Below are 17,918 nucleotides of genomic sequence, written 5' to 3'. Positions count from 1 at the left end.
CGAGGCCCTGGACTCCTAGATACTATATTTTTTTCTGAATTCCTTTTTTAGAACAGTTTTGGTACATTTTGTCCTCCCCCAGCAAGTTCCCTGGCTGGTTATATAAATCATTGTCTCTGCTCTGGACAGTCAGGGATTCTGGGACTTTCTTTCCCTCTTTCCTGCTGTGCTGTGCTGCCCCCTGCTGGCTCTCACTTCCCTACAGACTGGAGGTGGGACCTACTTGCTGACATCTAGAAACTGTGGTGGCTGACAAAGAAATGGTTCAGCATGGGCTGAGAATGTGGCAGAGTACTTTCCTAGCAGGCACAAAGCCCTGTGTTTGATTCCTCAGTACCACATACACCATCAGAAGTGGTGGTGTGGCTCAAGTGGCAGAGTACTAGCCTTGAGCAAAAGTGCTCAAGGACAGGGCCCAGGCTCAGAGTTTAAGTCCCAGGACTGGAAAAAAAGGAAAACAAAATGCAAAAAAACAACAAAAACGGTTTAGCATAACAACAGGGGAAGAGGAGCCAAGTGAGAAATTGGGACCTGATTGTCTTCTGCATTTTCTAAAAGCACACTGACACAAACAAAAGTGCTGCCTGTTTTTAGAAGCACTCAGGCTGCACACTTGTAACCTCAGCTCCTTGGAAAGCAGAGATTGGGAAGATCTTGGCTGGAGGGCTACTGGGCCAAAAATTTGTGTCAAGCAATAGCTTCATGTGGTGGTATGTGCCTGTCACCCCGGCAACATGAGAAGTGTAAATAGAAAGACACTATCCCCAAGTAACTAAAGCCGAAAAGACGGGGGGCATGGCTGACACAGTAGATTTCTGCCCAGCAAGCGTGATGTGCTGTGTTCAAACCCAGTATTTGGGTGGTACATGAATATTAAGTACCAGCTGTAGCCACACCTGGTCCAGGACAGCTGGACCCAGCCAGGAGCTGGGGGGACCAGGCCTGGCCTCAGCCAAGTACACTTTGCTCATTTATTTTACAATGAGGTCACTCTTTGCAGGAAAGGGCAGATAAGACAATACTTTTTCTTTTTTTTGGTGTTTTGGGCCCTCTGCTTTCTATGGCTAATGCTCAGATGTAGCTGACAGCTCAGAAATACCAAATCCACTGTCAACGCTTATTTAACAACTATTTCCAGCAGTCAGATTATTTTTACCAAATTGATGGGCATTGTGAAGACCACAGTAGTGCATTTACTGTGTCTGAGTGGATACCAGAGAGTGAGCTGTAATGGTTTGGGTGGGGGCAGCACAGGTGCCCCCCTCTGTGTGATGATGTCCCCTCTGTGTGATGACACCCCTCTGTGTGATGACACCCCTCTGTGTGATGATGTCGCCTCTGTGTGATGACGCCCCTGTCTGTGATGACACCCCTCTGTCTTTGATGACACCCCTCTGTGATGATACCCCTCTGTGTGATGATACCCCTCTGTTATGATGATGCCCCTCTGTCTGTAATGACACCCCCTCTGTGTGATGACGTCCCCTTTGTGATAATAACACCCCCTCTGTGTGATGACACCCCTCTGTGATGATGATGCCCCTCTGTCTGTAATGACACCCCCTCTGTGTGATGACACCCCTCTGTGATGATGACGCCCCTCTGTCTGTGATGATGGCATCCCTCTGTGGTGATGTCCCCTCTGTGGTGATGACAGCCCTCTGTGTGATGACACCCCTCTGTCTGTGATGATGGTGCCCCTCTGTGGTGATGACGTCCCCTCTGTGGTGATGATGCCCCTCTCTGTGATGACGGCCCTCTGTGGTGGTGTCTCCTTTGTGGTGATGCTCTTCTATCGTGACGCCTCCTCTATGACGGTGCCCCTCTGTAATAATGTTCCCCTGTATTGATATCCCCTCTGGTGATACCCACTTTTTCATTATGTCCCTCTGTCATGATGCCACACCCCCTAGCCAGACTAGTGCTTGAGGCATCCCGTCCCACTCCTGCCCGCTAGGCCTCCGTGCGCCTCTTGGGGAGCTGATGGCACAATTGGGCACAGGAGGAAGGGGGTGTGCTCCGAGCACCCTGAGGTCCACCATCCGGGATCAGAAGGCCCCTGACTTGCAGGTCCTTGTCCCCACAGCCCTCGGACGATGAGAACAGCGACAACAGCAATGAGTGCGTGGTGTGCCTATCAGACCTGCGGGACACGCTGATCCTGCCCTGCCGCCACCTGTGCCTGTGCACCTCCTGTGCTGACACGCTGCGGTACCAGGCCAACAACTGCCCTATCTGCCGGCTACGTGAGTGCCACCATGGCCCCCGCCACAGCAGTCCTGGGCTCTGGCTGCCGTAGAGGCAGTCCCTGTTGGCAAGGTGATGTCAACTGTCCTTCACTCAGTAGCTCATCTTTGAGTGCACGGGGTCTTACTGTGTGCAGTCTGCCTCCAGGACGGCTGTAAAGGCAGGCCGCAGAGATTTACCCAGGTGGATGCGTGCAGTTCATGAGTAAATGAAATATTTTAAAATTACAAAGAAAATGTTTTAAAAAAGTTAGAATTGAAAATATGAGAGCCAGGTGTTAGTAGTTCAGGCTTAATACTATCTACTTGGGTAGCTGAAATCCGAGGATCCCGGTTTCAAGCTCGCCTAGGCAGGAAAGTCTCCTGGGACTCGTATCTCCAATCAGCCACCAGAAAATCAGAAGTTGGTGCAGTGCTAGCCTTGAGCAGAAGAGAGTGGGGATAGTGCCTAGGCCTTAGTTCAAGCCCCATAACTGACCTCCCCCCCCAAAAAATAAAAGGAATCTGTGGCCAGGCTGCTTCTCACCATTGTGGATTCTGAGGAAACCTGTCTTCCCTCATTTTCCTCTGTGGGGTTCATCCCCCTGCTCCAGAGTTGAGGAAGAGGCGCTGTGGCTCAGGTAGTAGAGCACTAGCGTTGAGCACAAAGAGGCTCAGGGACAGCATGCAGCCCTGAGGTCAAGTTCCACAACCAACCAAAAGAAAAAAGGAAGAAACAGTAGCAGCTCATCTCTGTGGTCATTCCCAGTAGAGCCAGAGGAGTGGAAAGGCCGGGGGAGCTCAGATGTGAGGGTGATGCTGAGGGACCCAGAGTCCAGGAGAAAGTCCCAGCTGGGGCAGGCAGGCTATAGGTGGGTGCCATACTGGGCCCTGCCCTGCCTGCTTGAGATCAGGTAAGGTGAAGGGTCAAGGGCAATGGGCTCTTGGCCTGTGAGCACCACCTGCAGGGAAGAGTGTCGTGCGTCGAGTGTCCTGCGGGGGCCCCCGTGCTCCCACTGAAGTGGAGGCTGCGTTCCTGTCATAGCGCTGGGCCAGTCTCTTCTACGCTCATAGTCTGCACCTTCATCTACTCCACCTCAAACTTGGCCATGGCATAATGAGGACCACGGGACAGGTCCCGGTCTGTTCTCCCTGCAGCCCGGCTCTGGCCTGGTCTTCTCTGGGGGAGACGTCACCCATATCCTGCTCTGACTTAGCAGTGTCCTTGGCCCCTCCCGTCACAGCACCGTCCTGTACACTGGGGAGTGTAGACTTCCTTGCCTGAAGGCTTTCCATGGAGCTGTGCCCCGGGAGTCTCAGCCATACAGCGGTTTCTTTTTGGAGCCATTCCTCTCCTCTGATGGTGGTTGGGTAGAAGGAGTTCCTTTTTCTTGGGCTATAGGCATTCTGGTGTAGAGTCTGGAGACTCAGCCCCAGCTCACGAGTGTCCCTCCCTCTCCACAGCATTCCGGGCCCTCCTGCAAATCCGGGCTGTGCGGAAGAAGCCAGGGGCCCTGTCCCCCATCTCCTTCAGCCCCGTTCTGGCTCAGAGCGTGGACCATGATGAGCACTCTGTAAGCGCCTTCCCCTGCCCTCCTTTCCCAGCCACTGGGTGGGTGTGGCCTCTGGAGGAGGCTGGAGGAGGACAAGATTGTCATCCCTGTGACAAGACCCTCAGGGGCAGGCTTAGACCTAGCTGAGCACCTACCAAAGGGTGCCGTCGCCGTGTCACCTATAGGGTGACACAAAGGTGGCAGTAACATTCTTCTGAGGTATACCCTGCCTGCTCCCTGGCCACAACCTCAGCCCAGAAGCCCCCTCTGGGAAGGACTGCGCAGACCTCCCGAAGCTGGTCACGGGGAGCGGTGCTGGGCTGGGATTCGAGGAGAGCCGGACTGGGTTCTTGGACTGGGGAGGCTGGTGGGGCAGGGCCTGGCTGGGCTCCGCTTCTGCCGGCCACACAGGTCCTCGGGCGCTTGCTGGGCTCTACATTGAGGCAGCTGGGGTGGTGGCTCGTGAAGGCTCCGCTTTGGAGGCGGGGGCGGCGAGCCTGCAGGTCTCCCTTGGATCTGGAGCTTCCTCCCACCTCCCATGTTCACTTAGGCTCCTACGGCCGCCATCCGCCCGGCAGCTGTGAGGGGCCTGCCCGTGGGTTGTGCTCCTAAATGCCCGAGTTTTCCATGTCCTTTCAAAGGCTGAGCTGCTTCTGCCGTGGTGCAGAGGCAGGCTTCCACAGGAGGGCTTTCCGTCTGAAGCCTAGCCCCAGTGGGGCTAAGCCATGCTGGCTTAGACAGCCAGCACCCAGTCCAGGACCCCTCCCCGGCACCTGTATGGACTTGGATGTAGGAGCACTACGGCTTCCCGGGGCACACTTGTCAGCTGTAGGAGGAATAAGACTTCCGTGGGCTCTGCCCCTCCAAAACGGAGTCTACGATCAGAGGGTTGGGCGGGCAGCAAAGGCAGTGGCTGTGTTGCTGCTTGGTTTTGCCCCTCCCCAGTTCTGGCCTAGTGGCTGAGGATTGGACCTGTCCTCTTGGTTGGTCTCTCTTTTCCTGGGTGAAGACACCTCCCACATGGAGGGCAGTGCAGTCTAGAACTGCCTTACGTCTAGGGAGGGAACTGTTGAATAAGCACAGGCTCCTATCTCGTCATTAAGATAACATGAACCTGGCCCCACCTGGGCGAGGCCTGCTACCAGGATGGCCCTGGCCCGGGCTGCAGAATGATTGGGTGTTATGGGTAAGGACAGGCCCCACCCCTTGCTGCTCTGAAGGGACCACGTGGGGCTCCTGGAGCCAGCCTACAGCCCCGTGAGATCTTGCATTTTCTGTGGGCCTGAGACTGGCTGCATGGAGTGTGCAGCCTGGAGGGCAGCAAGCCAGAGGCCTTGCCCTGCCAGCCCAGCCACATGTAGGGTGGTGGTTGTAAAACACATGATTTTTATCTTGACAGTGTCCTTTTAAAAAATCAAAGTCGCACCCCGCCTCACTGGCCAGCAAGAAACCTAAAAGGGAAACAGTAAGTGTGCTTAGTCCACGGCTCTGGCTCTGCCTCTGCCCGCACCCGCATTCAGCCACTGGCAAATGGGAAGCCATTTTCACCCCAGGCTGAAATGTTCGATTAACTCACTCTGTCACATCCGCTCTCCCAGTCCTGGCGGCACTCCCTGCCAAGGAGGGAATTTTGTGGAACAAGCAAAGCTCAAGGTCTGTTGGCAAAAAGCCAGTTTCTTGGTTCTGCTGCAGGCAGTTGGCCGGCCTCAGGCAGTGTCCCTCCTGACCAGCTTTGCTCTGTCCTGGCTCCCAAGTGTCCTCGCTGCCACCCCCCCTCCCCCCTGCCCCGTTTCCCTTTTTTTTCTTGCTGGCAGTGGAATGGATATTGAAGGTGGAACTGATTTTGTTGTTTTTTGCAGACGGCATTCCTCACGCATGCTTGCTGGGCTTGTACCCCTTGCCCTCTGCTCCTTAGAGTTTGGCTCTTGGGGCTGAGGACTGGTTTTCTGGCATGGGAGAGGGAGAGAGAAAAGGTGTCAGCCAGGCCAGGCCTCTCCCCAGCCTCTGCTGACCTGGGCAGACCCAGCTGAAGCCCTTGGGGCCTTGGTGTGGTCTGGAAAGGTGGGAGTTGCTTGAGAAGCAACCCAGAGTTTTTTCATTTGTTTTTGGGTTTTGTTTTTTGTTTTTTCCTTTCTGGAGAGGATGAAAGGCTCAGAGCAGCTCTTCTTTAATATGGGGGAAGATGGGGTACAGGAAGCAGCAGGGGCCTGGTGCCCACTTGTAGCCCCTGAGTGAGGTTGGAGCCTCAAGTCATAGGCTCTGTGAACACCCCCCCTTTACTGGGTACCCCGCGGGGTGAGTTGTTGCAGCCTCATGGCTGTTCTCTGGAGCCTGGGACTTGCTGACATCTCCTTTGGCTCATCGATTCTGCCCACTCCCAGCCAGGGGCAGCAGTGGCTCTCACCCACATGTCCCACCTCCCAGGCCATGGCTCCTCATGGCAGAGTAGGCAGCGGCTGTCACCCCCAGCATGGCTCGCTTTCCTGCTCTCCCTGCTGTTACTAACCCCTCGTCTTCTCTCCCCCGTAAGGCGTAGACAGCCCGAGGGGCTGGCTGAAGACAGATACGGTTCTTACACACGCCCTCTTACCTGGCATCCTGGCACTTGGGTGGGCAAAGTGCCTTCACCTGGGGGCCAAGGGAGCCCCGGGTAGGATGTCTTCAGGGCTCGAGGGAGCTCGTTGCAGGGCAGGGGCCGTCCAAGTCCAAGCACAGGGGATTTGCAGAGGGAGGTGGGTGAGGGGGATGTCCTGGGGACCTGAGCCAGGTCGTCAGCAGCCCTGACAGCCCTCTTCGCCTGCCCTTGTCCCTGCAGAGCGCCGACAGTGTTCCGCCCGGCTACGAGCCTATCTCCCTGCTCGAAGCACTCAACGGCCTGCGGGCTGTGTCCCCGGCCATCCCTTCGGCTCCCCTTTATGAGGAAATCACTTACTCGGGTGTCTCCGACGGTCTGTCCCAGGCCAGCTGTCCACTGGCTGGGCTCGACCGTATCATGGAAAGCAGCCACCAGAAGGGCAAGCCAAGGAGCAAGTCCCCAGACAGGTAGGTGGTGGCTGGCCTCCCTCTGGGAGTGGAGGGGCCGAGCCTGTGAGGGTTTTCACCAGGCCCAGTAGTGGGGCACACTTGGGCATAGCTGCCCACCGCAGGTAGACGGTAGAGCAGCTGGGCGGAGGCCAAGGACTTGCTGCCCTTCTGCCCCTGGCCAGAACATGAAGCCTGCCCACATCACTTGCAGTGCCAGTGGCAAGGTCCTTTCTAGGCTTTGGTCACACCTGCAGGCGCATGCCCAGAGGCTTTCCTGGACTACATTCCTCAGCCAGGGCTCAGGTGGGAGACGTGGAAGAATGGCTGGCAGCCCCGTGGAGCTCCCTCCTGTGTGTTACTTTTTCCATAGGGAAGTTGAGGGAAGCTGTAGCCCCGTGATCCTAGCCATTCCACTGAGATCCAGAGAATTTTAGTTTGAAGGCAGCCAGGGCAGAAAGTCCAAGAGATTTCACCTCCAAATATGCCAGCCAAGCTCTGAGTTCAAGCCCTGGTACAGGCAAGTGTTTTAAAAATGGCTGGGACCCGGTGGTTCACACCTATAATCCTATCTACTCAGGAGGCTGAGATCTGAGGATCATGGTTCAAAGCCAGCCTAGGCACGAAAGTCTGTGAGACCTCTCACCTCCAATGAACCACCACAAAGCTGAAAATGGAGCTGTAGCTCAAGCAGTAGAACATTATCCTTGGTCAACAAAACTCAGGGGGAGTGCCAAGCCCCAAACCCCAGGACTAACACCACCACCAACAAAAAAAAACTGCCTGAAAAATAAGCTAAAGCAAAACAAAGCCTGGGAAGGTAGCTCCCCTCCTCAGCAAGTTGGAAGGCTTTGAGTTCAAATCCCAGTACCACCACAAAGCCACATAGCAGTCCACCTACTGCTTTCTACCCAGTGCTCCTCCATCAGCAATTTCTCTTCTGTTCTCTTTTTCTTTTTCTTTTGGAGCCTCTGTTTCCCAGGCTGGCCTTGAACTGGCCCGCCTCCTGCCTCAGCCTTGCCAGTGCCGAGATTACAGGTGTACCCCACCAAGCCTGGCTGCCTTCTAGTAATAAATGTCCTGTTATCTGTCTGTGAAGGCCACAGGGCGAGAGGTGTCCTAGACTCTGGGTGTGAGGGGGTCTCGTGTTCTGGCCTTTGCTGTCGCAGCCCTCTCCCCAGGGAGTCGTTCCCATGGTGGGTTGGCAGACATCACTGTGATGGGAATGAGGTTCAGGGGTCTGCTCGGTGTGGGTCACTGAACCCTTTCCAGCTGTCCTCCAGCCACCTGCTGACTCCCATCTGTCCGCAGCAGCCTGAGGTCCCCATCCTCTCCCACCCATGAGAAGGAGGAGGAGAAGCTCTCGGAGAACTCAGATGCTCCCATCCCTACAGTCGTCACGGAGACGGTGCTGCGGGAGAGCAGCTCCCCTGAGGTGAGGCCCTCCCTGGCAGTGGCATCCAGGCATCACCTCTCAGGCTGAGCCCCTGCCCCCCAGCCTGGCCTGTGCCCTGCCGTGGGAGGTTATGGTCAGCCTGTGACCCACCTCTGTCTTCCGTGTGTGGTGTCACCATGCAGGCTGCAGAGGGCCACCTGGTACTTGGTGACATGCTTTTTGTCTGTGATGCCAGCAGCTGCCCTCAGGTGCACCTGCTCCCAGGCCAGTGGGCACTGGCACGCAGCTGCTCCTGTTTCACCACCAGGGTTCAGGCTTTGACTTTTCCTTCTAGAGTTTTGGAACAGAAGAAGTTGAGGAGGCGTCATTAAAGCAAGGTGAGCCCTTCCCTGACCTGGGCCAGCTTCCCAGCTCTCCTGGGGACAGCCCACACCCCGTGCGGCTGCCAGCTTTCCTGCCTCAGCCGTCCAGGCTTCTTCAGGAACTTGGTTACCAGTGCATCGAGTGTGTGGCTGTGCCTCGCTGGCCAGCCCCGCCCCTGCGTGTGTCCAGGGAGGGATGCGTGGGTGAGAGGCAAGCCCCCTCCTGTTCAGGGATCTGCTGAGTTTCCTGGCCATTGCTCTCCTACTTAGATGAGGGGGTACTGGCACCTGACCCTCGGTGCCATGGAGTCTGAGCTCCTGCCATATCCCACTAGCTCCCATGCGGCCATGCTCTGCACTTTCCCTTGCTGCTTCTGCTGTCTTGGTCAGGCCTCGTCATCTCATTGTCATGACACCAGGGCTCAGGGTGGCATCAGAGGGAGGCCCCATGCCTCTTGACTTGGAAGTGACAGGGCTGAGAGGTGGCCTGGCCGGTAGCTAGCTAGCCCTTTCCCGGGACGCTTAGCCACCCGCTTGAGGCCCACCGTGAGCTCCACGCCATGCCCTCTGTTCTCAAGAAGACCCTAGGCCAGGGGCCTTGTGGGGGTGGACGTGGGTGTCTCCTCCAGGAGCAGCACTGTCACCCCAGCCCCTCTGCGTCCTATCATCCTGTATGTCTGGTCTAGCAATGGAGGTGTCACCCAGAGTTCCCAAGGGTGTGGCTTTGGGAGTTGAGGGAGTTCCTCTGCCTTAGGGCCTTGGTTTTCCCCCTTCCGACCCTAAGATCTAGGCAAGTGGGGGCCAGCCCCTCTCCTGGGGTGCAGCCAGCAGCGCTGGGAAGGCGGGCCCAGGCTGAGGCTCTGCCTGCCATAAATGCAGAGCCCTGTATTGGAGAGAGAGGAAGCGGAACCAAAGAGAGGGAAATGCCCACCTTTGGGGTCCCTTGAGAGCTGGTGGGCTCAGAAGGAAGTGGAGCAGGGCCAGGCCCAGGGCCTCCCAACCACAAGCCCTTCCTGGGACCTGCCCTTGGCACTGGGTTCTGATGCTGCTCCTCCACCTGCCACAGGGAGCCGCGTGCCCTCCATTGAAGATGTCCTGCAGGATGGCAGCCCCCAGCAACATGGCCGTGGCCCACCTTCTGCTGATATCTACCTACCAGGTAACAGTCCTCTGCGGAGCGTGGGAGCTGCTTGTAGGCCTGTGTGTGGGGTGTAGGGTGGTGGGAGGGGGGGAGGAGACCAGTTCTGTCTGGCTCTAGGTCCTGCTCCTTCCAATCCCCAAAGCAGCACTCAGCCAAGCCCAGATCTGCTTGAGCAGGGGCTTCCTGCTAGGCCCCAGGCCCCTTCCTATCCTGGAGTTGGGCTAACTGGGCTCAGCACAGTGGGATGAGCTGCTTGTAGACACACACAGCTCTTTCCTCACCTGCCTCCTGCTGGCGGCTAGGCGGTCAGTCTGATGCCCTCTGGCTGGGGTCAGTGTTTCATCAGTCCCTGATCCATGGCGAGGGAGCCAGCAGCTCGTGGAGCTATAAACGGTGGGAAAGCAGAGGCCAAAGGTCATCATGCTGGCGTGGGGGGGGGTGTCCTAGCTGGACAGCCAGCACAGCTATCTCAGCCTTGACTTGTTCCATGCTGACCAGGCCATCTGCCCAAATGAAGCAACATTTCTCCTCCAGAGAGGGGACAGCTTGCTGGCACCAGGGAGGCCAAGGGCAGGGACACAGCGTCTTGCTTTTCTTCTCCTTTTCTGAAGGCTCTGGCCAGGACCTCAGCTTGACTCCTCTTCTGGGATAAGATTCTCAGCTTCAGGTTCTGGGTCGTAAAGCTGGGGATGAAACGAGAGCTCTGAGATACTGGTACCAGCTCTAGCATTTAGGCTTCTGGGGTCAGGACTAGCAGCCATGTCACCTTCAGGAAGTTAGGCAGAAAGAACCCTTTGCTCCCGTTTGGCCCTGTGGCCAGCATTGCTCCCGGCTCACAGAGTGGCCTGCGCCTGGCAACCAGGCAGTTGTAGCATGGTTTGGTAGGACTCACGGTGGCTGTGGCTAGGTGTCATGGGAATGGTAATGTTGCCTCCTTGGCCTGCTTGGGGCCAGCCCAGGGAGGCGGTGGAGGCTTCCTTGCAGCTAGCACACCCAGGAGGGAAGGTTGCAGAGTTCTCTGAAGGGCTTTAATCATTCCAGTCACAGGCGAGGTGAGTCTGGGAACAGGGCAGAGCTCAGCCAGTTCTGGACCTGCAGGCAGCCTGGCTGCTTCCTTCATCAGCTTCCCTCTGGTGGCCACAGAGCGCGTGCGCCTTCTGGTCTTCTGGTCCGTCGGCAGGGGTGGGAGGTGGTGTCTGCGGAGCCGAGGGCCTGGGCCTGGGCAGCAGAGGGTGGCAGGACAACTGGAGGGCCACAGCATGGTTAGTGGCCCACCCAGCCATGCTAGCCTTGTTCTGCAAGGTGCACAGTCAAGGCTGGCAGGCCCTGTCCTGTCCCCTGTCTCAGACGTGTCTGTGTGCAAGTGTGACCCAATTGGGTGCACTGTCCAGTCTGCTGGGTCTGTCACTTGATGGGCTGGGGCACCTTTCCACATGTGCCAGAATGTACACTTGGCATCTGTCCTCTGCCACCTGCAGTCCTCTAGAAGGGTGCAGCCTTTCTCTGCTCCTGGGTTTCCTTAGGTACCTCCTCCTAGCCCAGTGGCCTGGCTCCTGAGGGCAGAGGGGAGCAGGCGGGAGGATCTGCAGCCCGTGCCATCGCTCTCTGCTAAAGCTTGGCTTGTCTGGCTCTGCTCTCGTGGGGTGGAGCCGGTGGACGTGCGGGGTTGTGTGTGTAACCCACCTGCCCCAGTCCCAGTGGCGTGCCTTGGCTGTGGTCCATGGCGCACACCTGCTAACCGGCCTCGTCTGTCTCTCCCTCCTCTGCGCAGCTCTGGGGCCCGAGTCCTGCTCTGTTGGTATAGAGGAGTGAGCTGGTATGTGATCTCCTTTCCTATGTCTTGGGGTGGCTCTGCCGGGTGTCCCTCACTCCCCCGAGGGTTCCTTCTGCGCTCAAGTCTTCATGTGCCTTTGTATCTTCCCGGGCATCCTGGATCCAGAGCCACCGCGCCAGCCACTGCCCTTTGCCCCGATAGGCGCCTTCCTTGGAGCCCTGGCTCCTGCATCTGGAGGTTTTCCCGCCAGGATAGGTGCCCGTGAGGCTTGTGCAGGGTATGGGGTCCCCGCAGTGGCACCTCAGTTCAGGTGTGCCAGGCTGCCATCCACAGCCATGGAGTGCAGAGTGGTGCTGGGACTGCGCCAGCCTCACCCGGCCTCACTGTCCTCCCTCAGCGGACCACCGGCAGTCCCGTCTAACTGCAGCAGGCCAGCTGGCCCCGCCCCGCCCGTTCTGGGGTTCTGAGATGGTCAAGGTCGCCTGAGCTGTGGGAGGCGTTGGCTTAGCCATTCCCAGCTGAGTCCACATAGAGGACGTCCATTCTCACAGAGCCTCGGCCTGGCTAGCAGCAGGCTTGCTTCCTGTCCAGTGGGCATTCCCTGCCTTCCTCAGTTTGTCAGTTTGGCCTCTGGCCTTAGTATCCCCTTGTGGGCTGCTGGGACAGCTGTGACCTGTCCCTGAACCTTCTGGGACAGTAGCATGTGAACAGTCCGCTGAGAACCATGGGAGGTTAGAGTGCCCTCCACGTGTGGCCCCATGGGTCTTACAGAAGGCAGTTGCAGGGGCCCTGGAGACGGTCACAGATGCTGAGATCTCATCCTGAGGGTTCCTGCAGAGGTGCTGGGTTTCCCATTGGCCCATGCAGCCTGTCTGGCACTCTTGCTGGTATCAGGCCTCTAAGCTCTTCTCTGACAGCCACCGGGAGTCAGGTGGGTCACTGCTTCCCGTGTCCCCTGCCCTCATGCTCGAGCTCTGCTTCTCAGCTGCCCTTCTCGAAGCAGTCTCTGAACACTGCCTTGAGTAGGCTGTGGTCCCTGCAGGTGGCAGGGTACTGTGGTTAGCTGTGAGCAGCAAGAACCCCAGCTCAGGCTTATGGTGTGGAGCGGTCTCTTGAGGCCCCAGCTTCTGAGTAGAGAGCTGGAGTGCGGTGTGTGCCCCGTGGGAGCACATGGGGGAGAGGGAGCAGCGCTCGCACCTCCTGCCCTCCTTTTGCTGGTGTGGCAGAGTCCGGCCCTACTTTGCTTTCAAGTTCACGAGGACAGGACGCAAGGACAACACAGCTCCTGCTTAGTCCACTTTGGGCCCAGCCCTGCGCCACCAGCAGGGATGAGGGGGTACACTGGGCTCTTGAGGGAGCCTGTGGGGTGTGGCCAGTGGCTGGGTCTGACCTCACCTCCCTTGTTCCTGCCCACAGGATGGTCCACCTCCATGGAGACGCCCCACGGCCTTGGCACCACCAGCCCTCCCTGGCCTCCACGTGGTGGCTCCAGTCCTGAGCCTGGGCCCACTGAGTTCACCCCACTGTGAGCCCAGCTAGGCTGACAGCATGGAGCCCCCAGGCCCCTGGACCTTGCTGAGGGGCTTCCTTGAACCCCAGCACGATCCTGGCCTCTCCTGTCTGCACCTCGTGTGACTACCAGGCCATAAGGGGCCAGCGTGACCCTGGATCAAAGAGCACAGTGGACTGTCCCCTCCATACCCCTTTTTCTATGGTCGATCTATTTGTATTGGTACAAATGAAGGATGGCAGCTTTCGGCCCGGCTCTCGGGGCCTCCCACAGAGGCCAGGATGATGCTCCAAGAGCTTAGCAAACCAGCGGGAGAGAAGGTCCTGAAGGGTCAGGTGCTGTGTGTGGACATTCGGGAAGCCTTCGGGAAGCCTGGCTTGTAGTCAATGAAGGAATCGTGTCTGTCTGAGCTCCCTGTGTGTCCTCAAAGCCGCCTCACTGTCGCCAGCCTCATCCTGTGGTGGACGGGCTGGCACCTGGAGGCCCCCGCCTGCCCTGCTTTGCCCTGCTGCCCCTCTGGACCCTTTGGCACCTAGCACCTGCCCTGGCTGCACAGCCTTGGCAGCACGGCGTGGTATGACGGGGGCAGCGCCACGCCTCCCTCACTGACCGTGTCTCCACGTGCTCGTCTTCTCATGGGTCCTGGCCGCCTCTCAGCTGTCTCCTCCCCCCCCCCCCGTAGGCATTCTGCTCAGGTGGTAGAGCTCCCAGGCCAGGACCTGGCAGTTCTCTGGGCTCCCCCATTGCCAATTAGTGCCCCTTGCCTTTCTCGCTGATGGATTCCATCCGAGGAGGAGGGTCCTGGCGTGATGCTTGGACTCAGTGTGCCGGTGTCAGTACAGGGGCTTGAACTCTTGGCCCGGTGCTCTTGCTCATGCTTGTTAACAGCTGGTGCTTTACCACTTGAGCCATGCTCTCATGGCTTTTTGCTGGTTAATTGGGAGATGGAGTCTTAAGTACTTTCCTGCTTGAGCTGGCTTTGAACTTTGACCTTCCAAGTAGCTAGGATTGCAGGCTTCATTCACAGGTCCCGCAGTGATGTGTGCCGGCAGAGGGCATGGGGCTTGCCTAGATGCTTAGGGCAGCAGGAGCCTGGCTTTGTCCCGTGAGGTGTTTGGGAAAAGGAGATGCAGCTCGTGGCCAGCTTGGTCTCTGAACAGAGCAGTGTCCACACACCCAGCTGCCTGCTGTACACATGTGCGTTTACGTACATGTGCATACACGTGTACACATGAGCATGTGCATGTGTGCTCATTCCCTGCTCATGTAGGTACCGATACCAGTACTTTGAAGGATGGGATGCAGACAGACTAGCCTATTTCAGACTTACACGCGCAATGATTTGTTGTACTGATTGGCTAGTTTTTGGTTTGTTTTTACTGTATATTTATAGTAATAAAACCGTGCAGCAATATCCTGTCTGGCCTTCTCTGGCACAGCGCTGTAGGCCTACAGCTGTTCTTGGTGCAGCGTCAGGACACAGTGCCTGGTGGAGGCTCCCCACCCCTTGGCCTGCTCTGAGCCCAGGCGAGGATGTACAAAGCATCCCACTGGTGTTTTATGTCCTTGTCGCTTACTCTGTCTCTTCAGCAGGTAGTGTAGGTCCCAGGTCTCCAGGAGTGTATGTTGTGGTGATCCCCCGTTTCCACTCCGAGCCAATTTTTACTAAGTGTCAGAGGAAGGCAAAATAGGATGTGGGTCCCCGGGCACTTGCATTTGAGTTTGAAGTTGGTGCACTAGACAGGCAGATCCTCAGCCCTTTTACAATTTGATTCTATTTAGGAAAGGCAGTGGGGTGACGGTGAAGTTACACGGGGGTCTCTGAGGTGAAACAGGCGTTCATCCTGCAGTACTGTTTGTTTCCAGGTGGCTGCCTCATGTGCCTGCTGGGAAATTAGGAGTGAGGGCTGCTGGGAAGAAGCCTCGGGCCTTCTCAATTGCTCGGTGTTTTTACAAGGAAATTGTCAAGAGGTTTGAGAGCAGGCTTGTAAATGTGGAAGCAACACCCTGGCGTCCCATGGAGGATACGGCTTACCCCAGAACAGTGGGCTCTGAGAACTGCTGCGTGGCGCTTGTGCCCCTGCCCAGGAAGCAGCTTGCTAGCAGGACTGTTGACAGCCCACAGCTCCTTGGCAGATTCAGTTGGAGCTGCCTCAGTAGGCTGCTCTCTGAAGTCCTTGAGGCAGAGGAGTTACTGGCCCATCTGTGCCCTCAGCTGCTGTAATTCACAGGCAGGCATGGCAGGGCAGGGCAGGGCTTCAGTGTGGCAGGCAGAGGTGTGAGTTCTTACATGGGCCAAACTGGATCTTCCTCCCTTCCCTGACAAATCTGGTGCCTTTATGAAAGCCTGGTAGGGAGGGATGGAGGCCAGGGGAGCCTTTCCTGGGGCCCCGTGTCCACAGATCTGGCTGCAGGCCAGGAGAGCCTGTTTTAGATGGGAGCAGCCCTTTCCTTCAGACTTGACCACACTCTCCGAATCTGGGCCTCCCATCCCTACCACGGACGCTTCTGTAAACCCTAATTCATCCTTGCCGCATGGCTGCCACAGGGAAGAGCTCACTCGAACCTTCACCCACAGTGTGAGCGGGGGTACCTCTGCTCAGTCCTGCCGAGAGGCAGAGCAGGGTCCGGCCACCTGTGGTCCTCACCCTAGGCACACATGCTGAGGACGGGAACGTGGTACTTGGACCCTACTTACTCTTGGTAAGGGGAGCCTGGACTTAACCAGTGCTTGAGGCCCCGGGGCTTTTCCAGCATAAAGACAAAGGTAAGTACTGGCAAGTTAGGCAGGGAGGAGGAAGAGGAAGAGGAGGAGGGGGAGAAGCAGCAGCAGCAGCAGCAGCAGGAGGCCTCCTTACAGAATCCTGCTCTCTCAACTGCTGGGAAGCCCAGGCAAGCGCTGGCTTTCAGTCCGGAAAGCCTCGGCTGCTGTCCTGGCCCCTGCTGAGACGGGCCTGGGGCGCTCTCCCCGCCGAGTGGCCCTAAACAGAGGTGCTGTCCGGGCCACAGAGGGAGAAAAGACCTGCCGCCTCGGGGGTCGGAGCTGTAGTCTTAGCCGGCCTCCAAAGAGCCTGGGCTCGCCCCGGGGCACGCTGGGAGTTGTAGTGCCGGAGGCTCTTGGGAGCCGCAGTGTGGGAGCTCGGGCTTCCTGTTTGCGTTCTGCGCACCGGGATGGAGTCGGTAGGCGGGGCCCGCGTGCGTGGGTGTCCGCGGATTGGCCAGGCGGCGGGGCGGGGCCGCGCATGCTCCTAGGAAGTGGTGACGGGCCGTGGGGACCGCTAAGATGTCGGCTGTGGCGGTTCCGGAGCTGAAACAGATCAGCCGGGAGGAGGCCATGCGCCTGGGACCGGGCTGGAGCCACTCGTGCCACGCCATGCTGTACGCCGCCAACCCCGGGCAGCTCTTCGGCCGCATCCCTATGCGCTTCTCGGTGCTGGTGAGGACCCGGGCCGGGGGCGGGGGCCGGGGCGCCGCGCCGCCCCCGCCCCAGTGACCCGAGCTCCCTTGCAGATGCAGATGCGCTTCGACGGGCTGCTGGGCTTCCCGGGGGGCTTCGTGGATCGCCGCCTGTGGTCGCTGGAGGACGGGCTGAACTGGGTGCTGGGCCAGGGCCTGGGCGGCCTGCGCCTCACCAAGGCCGACTACCTGAGCTCCCACCTGACCGAGGGCCCGCACCGCGTCGTGGCGCACCTGTACGCGCGGCAGCTGACGCTCGAGCAGCTGCACGCCGTGGAGATCAGCGCGGTGCACTCCCGCGACCACGGCCTGGAGGTGGGGCCGCCGCCCGGGCCCCGCCCCCCGCCCCAGGGCTTGGCTCTGGCGCTGCAGAAGGCACCGAAGGGTAACACGTCCCCCTGAGGGTCCTTGGGGGGACGGGTGGTGGCGACCGGGGCGCCCTCAGGGCTGTGTTACGTCTGCCTTGCTGCCTGCCATTGCCAATCCTGGGAGTGGGGAGTGGGAGTGGTGGGGGGTCGGGCAGGGGAAAGGACCCGGGACGGGTCGGGGGGTCCCCGGGGGCGGCTCTGGGGACCGCAGGGCGGGGCGTGCACGGGCGAGCCCGGAAGCGCCTGGGGAGATGGGCTGTCCTGCTCCACGCAGCGGCTGCCTCCGGACCCCCAATGCTGGCCTTCCGTTGTGCAGGTGCTGGGCCTGGTGCGAGTGCCCCTGTACACCCAGAAGGACCGGGTCGGAGGCTTCCCCAACTTTCTGAGCAACGCCTTCGTCAGCACTGCCAAGTACCAGCTTCTGTTCGCCCTCAAGGTGCTCAACATGATGCCCGCGGAGAAGCTGGCTGAGGCTGTGGCCGCGGCCACAGACAAGCAGAAAAAGGCCCTGGAGAAGCTGCTCCCTACTTCCTCCTGAGGTCCTCAGCCGCCCTCACCTTCCCCCAGGCTGCGTTTGTGCCCACGGGCCCTGGAATTCCTGTGAAGTGTGCCTTCTAGCCTGTTTTTGCACCCCAGTCTTGACTGAACTGGATGGGCAGTCGGGGAGGAGGGGGGGGTCCAGGATGCTTCCATCCCCAGGCTGTCTAGGAGGCCGTGCTCAGCTCAGCTCATTCCGAATCCTTCCCGGGTAGCCAGGACCTGCACCCACCTGGGGTAGGATGTTGTATTTTCGATTTGGTTGTCGGGTTCATGGTGTGTAAACTGGGTGAGGTTCCAAAGGGGCTCTGCTCTGTGTACATGGCTTGCTTTCCCAGGGCCGGGAGGGCCTGGCAGCCCCAGCTTTGTGGGGTTGAAGGATGAAGACAATAAAGTCCCTCCATGCGGCTCAGCGTGTGCATGTGCTAGCACAGGGCCCTGCCTGCTTGTGCTCATGGGGTTCCTTTCAGGTCAGATTGCACAGTTGTGGGTCTCCAGCAAGGTGAAGGAGCCCACAGGAACAGGAAGGAGCCTGGCCCTGGCTCCCAGGACCACAGCCAAGCTCCCCACAAGTA

General features: G+C 58.5%; 2 protein-coding genes across 8 annotated transcripts in view; both read left to right on the top strand.

Annotated features, from left to right (window-relative positions):
* Mgrn1 (mahogunin ring finger 1) overlaps positions 1-13,391 on the top strand; it is a 42,235-nt gene extending 28,844 nt beyond the window's left edge. For 2 of the 6 annotated variants that reach the window (XM_090324845.1, XM_090324839.1), the window contains exons 10-17: positions 2,087-2,246; positions 3,690-3,799; positions 5,178-5,243; positions 6,594-6,820; positions 8,111-8,234; positions 8,530-8,572; positions 9,624-9,716; positions 12,889-13,391. In XM_090324845.1, the coding sequence (XP_090180971.1) occupies positions 2,087-2,246; positions 3,690-3,799; positions 5,178-5,243; positions 6,594-6,820; positions 8,111-8,234; positions 8,530-8,572; positions 9,624-9,716; positions 12,889-13,001 (936 nt within the window). In that variant the 3' untranslated portion in view covers positions 13,002-13,391. Of the gene's footprint in view, positions 1-2,086; positions 2,247-3,689; positions 3,800-5,177; positions 5,244-6,593; positions 6,821-8,110; positions 8,235-8,529; positions 8,573-9,623; positions 9,717-11,469; positions 11,515-12,888 lie in introns of all 6 variants that reach the window. The other 4 variants (XM_090324844.1, XM_090324840.1, XM_090324846.1 and 1 more) reach the window with 4 other exon arrangements.
* A 2,655-nt stretch (positions 13,392-16,046) lies between these two features.
* Positions 16,047-17,752, top strand: Nudt16l1 (nudix hydrolase 16 like 1). Of its 2 annotated transcripts, none has more exons than XM_090324895.1 (3): positions 16,047-16,418; positions 16,493-16,753; positions 17,123-17,752. In XM_090324895.1, the coding sequence occupies exons 1-3, from the start codon at positions 16,266-16,268 to the stop codon at positions 17,342-17,344; spliced, it is 636 nt and encodes a 211-aa protein (XP_090181021.1). In that variant the 5' UTR covers positions 16,047-16,265; the 3' UTR covers positions 17,345-17,752. The 2 variants fall into 2 exon arrangements, with proteins under 2 accessions (XP_090181021.1, XP_090181020.1); XM_090324894.1 differs by having other exon boundaries at positions 16,493-16,823.
* The last annotated feature ends 166 nt before the right edge of the window (positions 17,753-17,918 follow it).

Source organism: Megascapheus bottae, chromosome 36, assembly GCF_031878675.1.
Source record: "Megascapheus bottae isolate mThoBot1 chromosome 36, mThoBot2.hap1, whole genome shotgun sequence".
Classification (NCBI taxonomy): Eukaryota; Metazoa; Chordata; class Mammalia; order Rodentia; family Geomyidae; genus Megascapheus; species Megascapheus bottae.
The sequence above is the reverse complement of the archived record's forward strand: the minus strand, read 5'-3'. Positions and strand labels throughout refer to the sequence as shown.

Bases quoted from the DNA above. Each gene is read 5' to 3' on its own strand.
- Nudt16l1 (XM_090324894.1), top strand. From the start codon at position 16,266: ATGTCGGCTGTGGCGGTTCCGGAGCTGAAACAGATCAGCCGGGAGGAG. The intron at 16,419-16,492 runs GTGAGGACCCGG...GCTCCCTTGCAG, and splicing joins CTATGCGCTTCTCGGTGCTG to ATGCAGATGCGCTTCGACGG. The intron at 16,824-17,122 runs GTAACACGTCCC...TCCGTTGTGCAG, and splicing joins GCTGCAGAAGGCACCGAAGG to GTGCTGGGCCTGGTGCGAGT.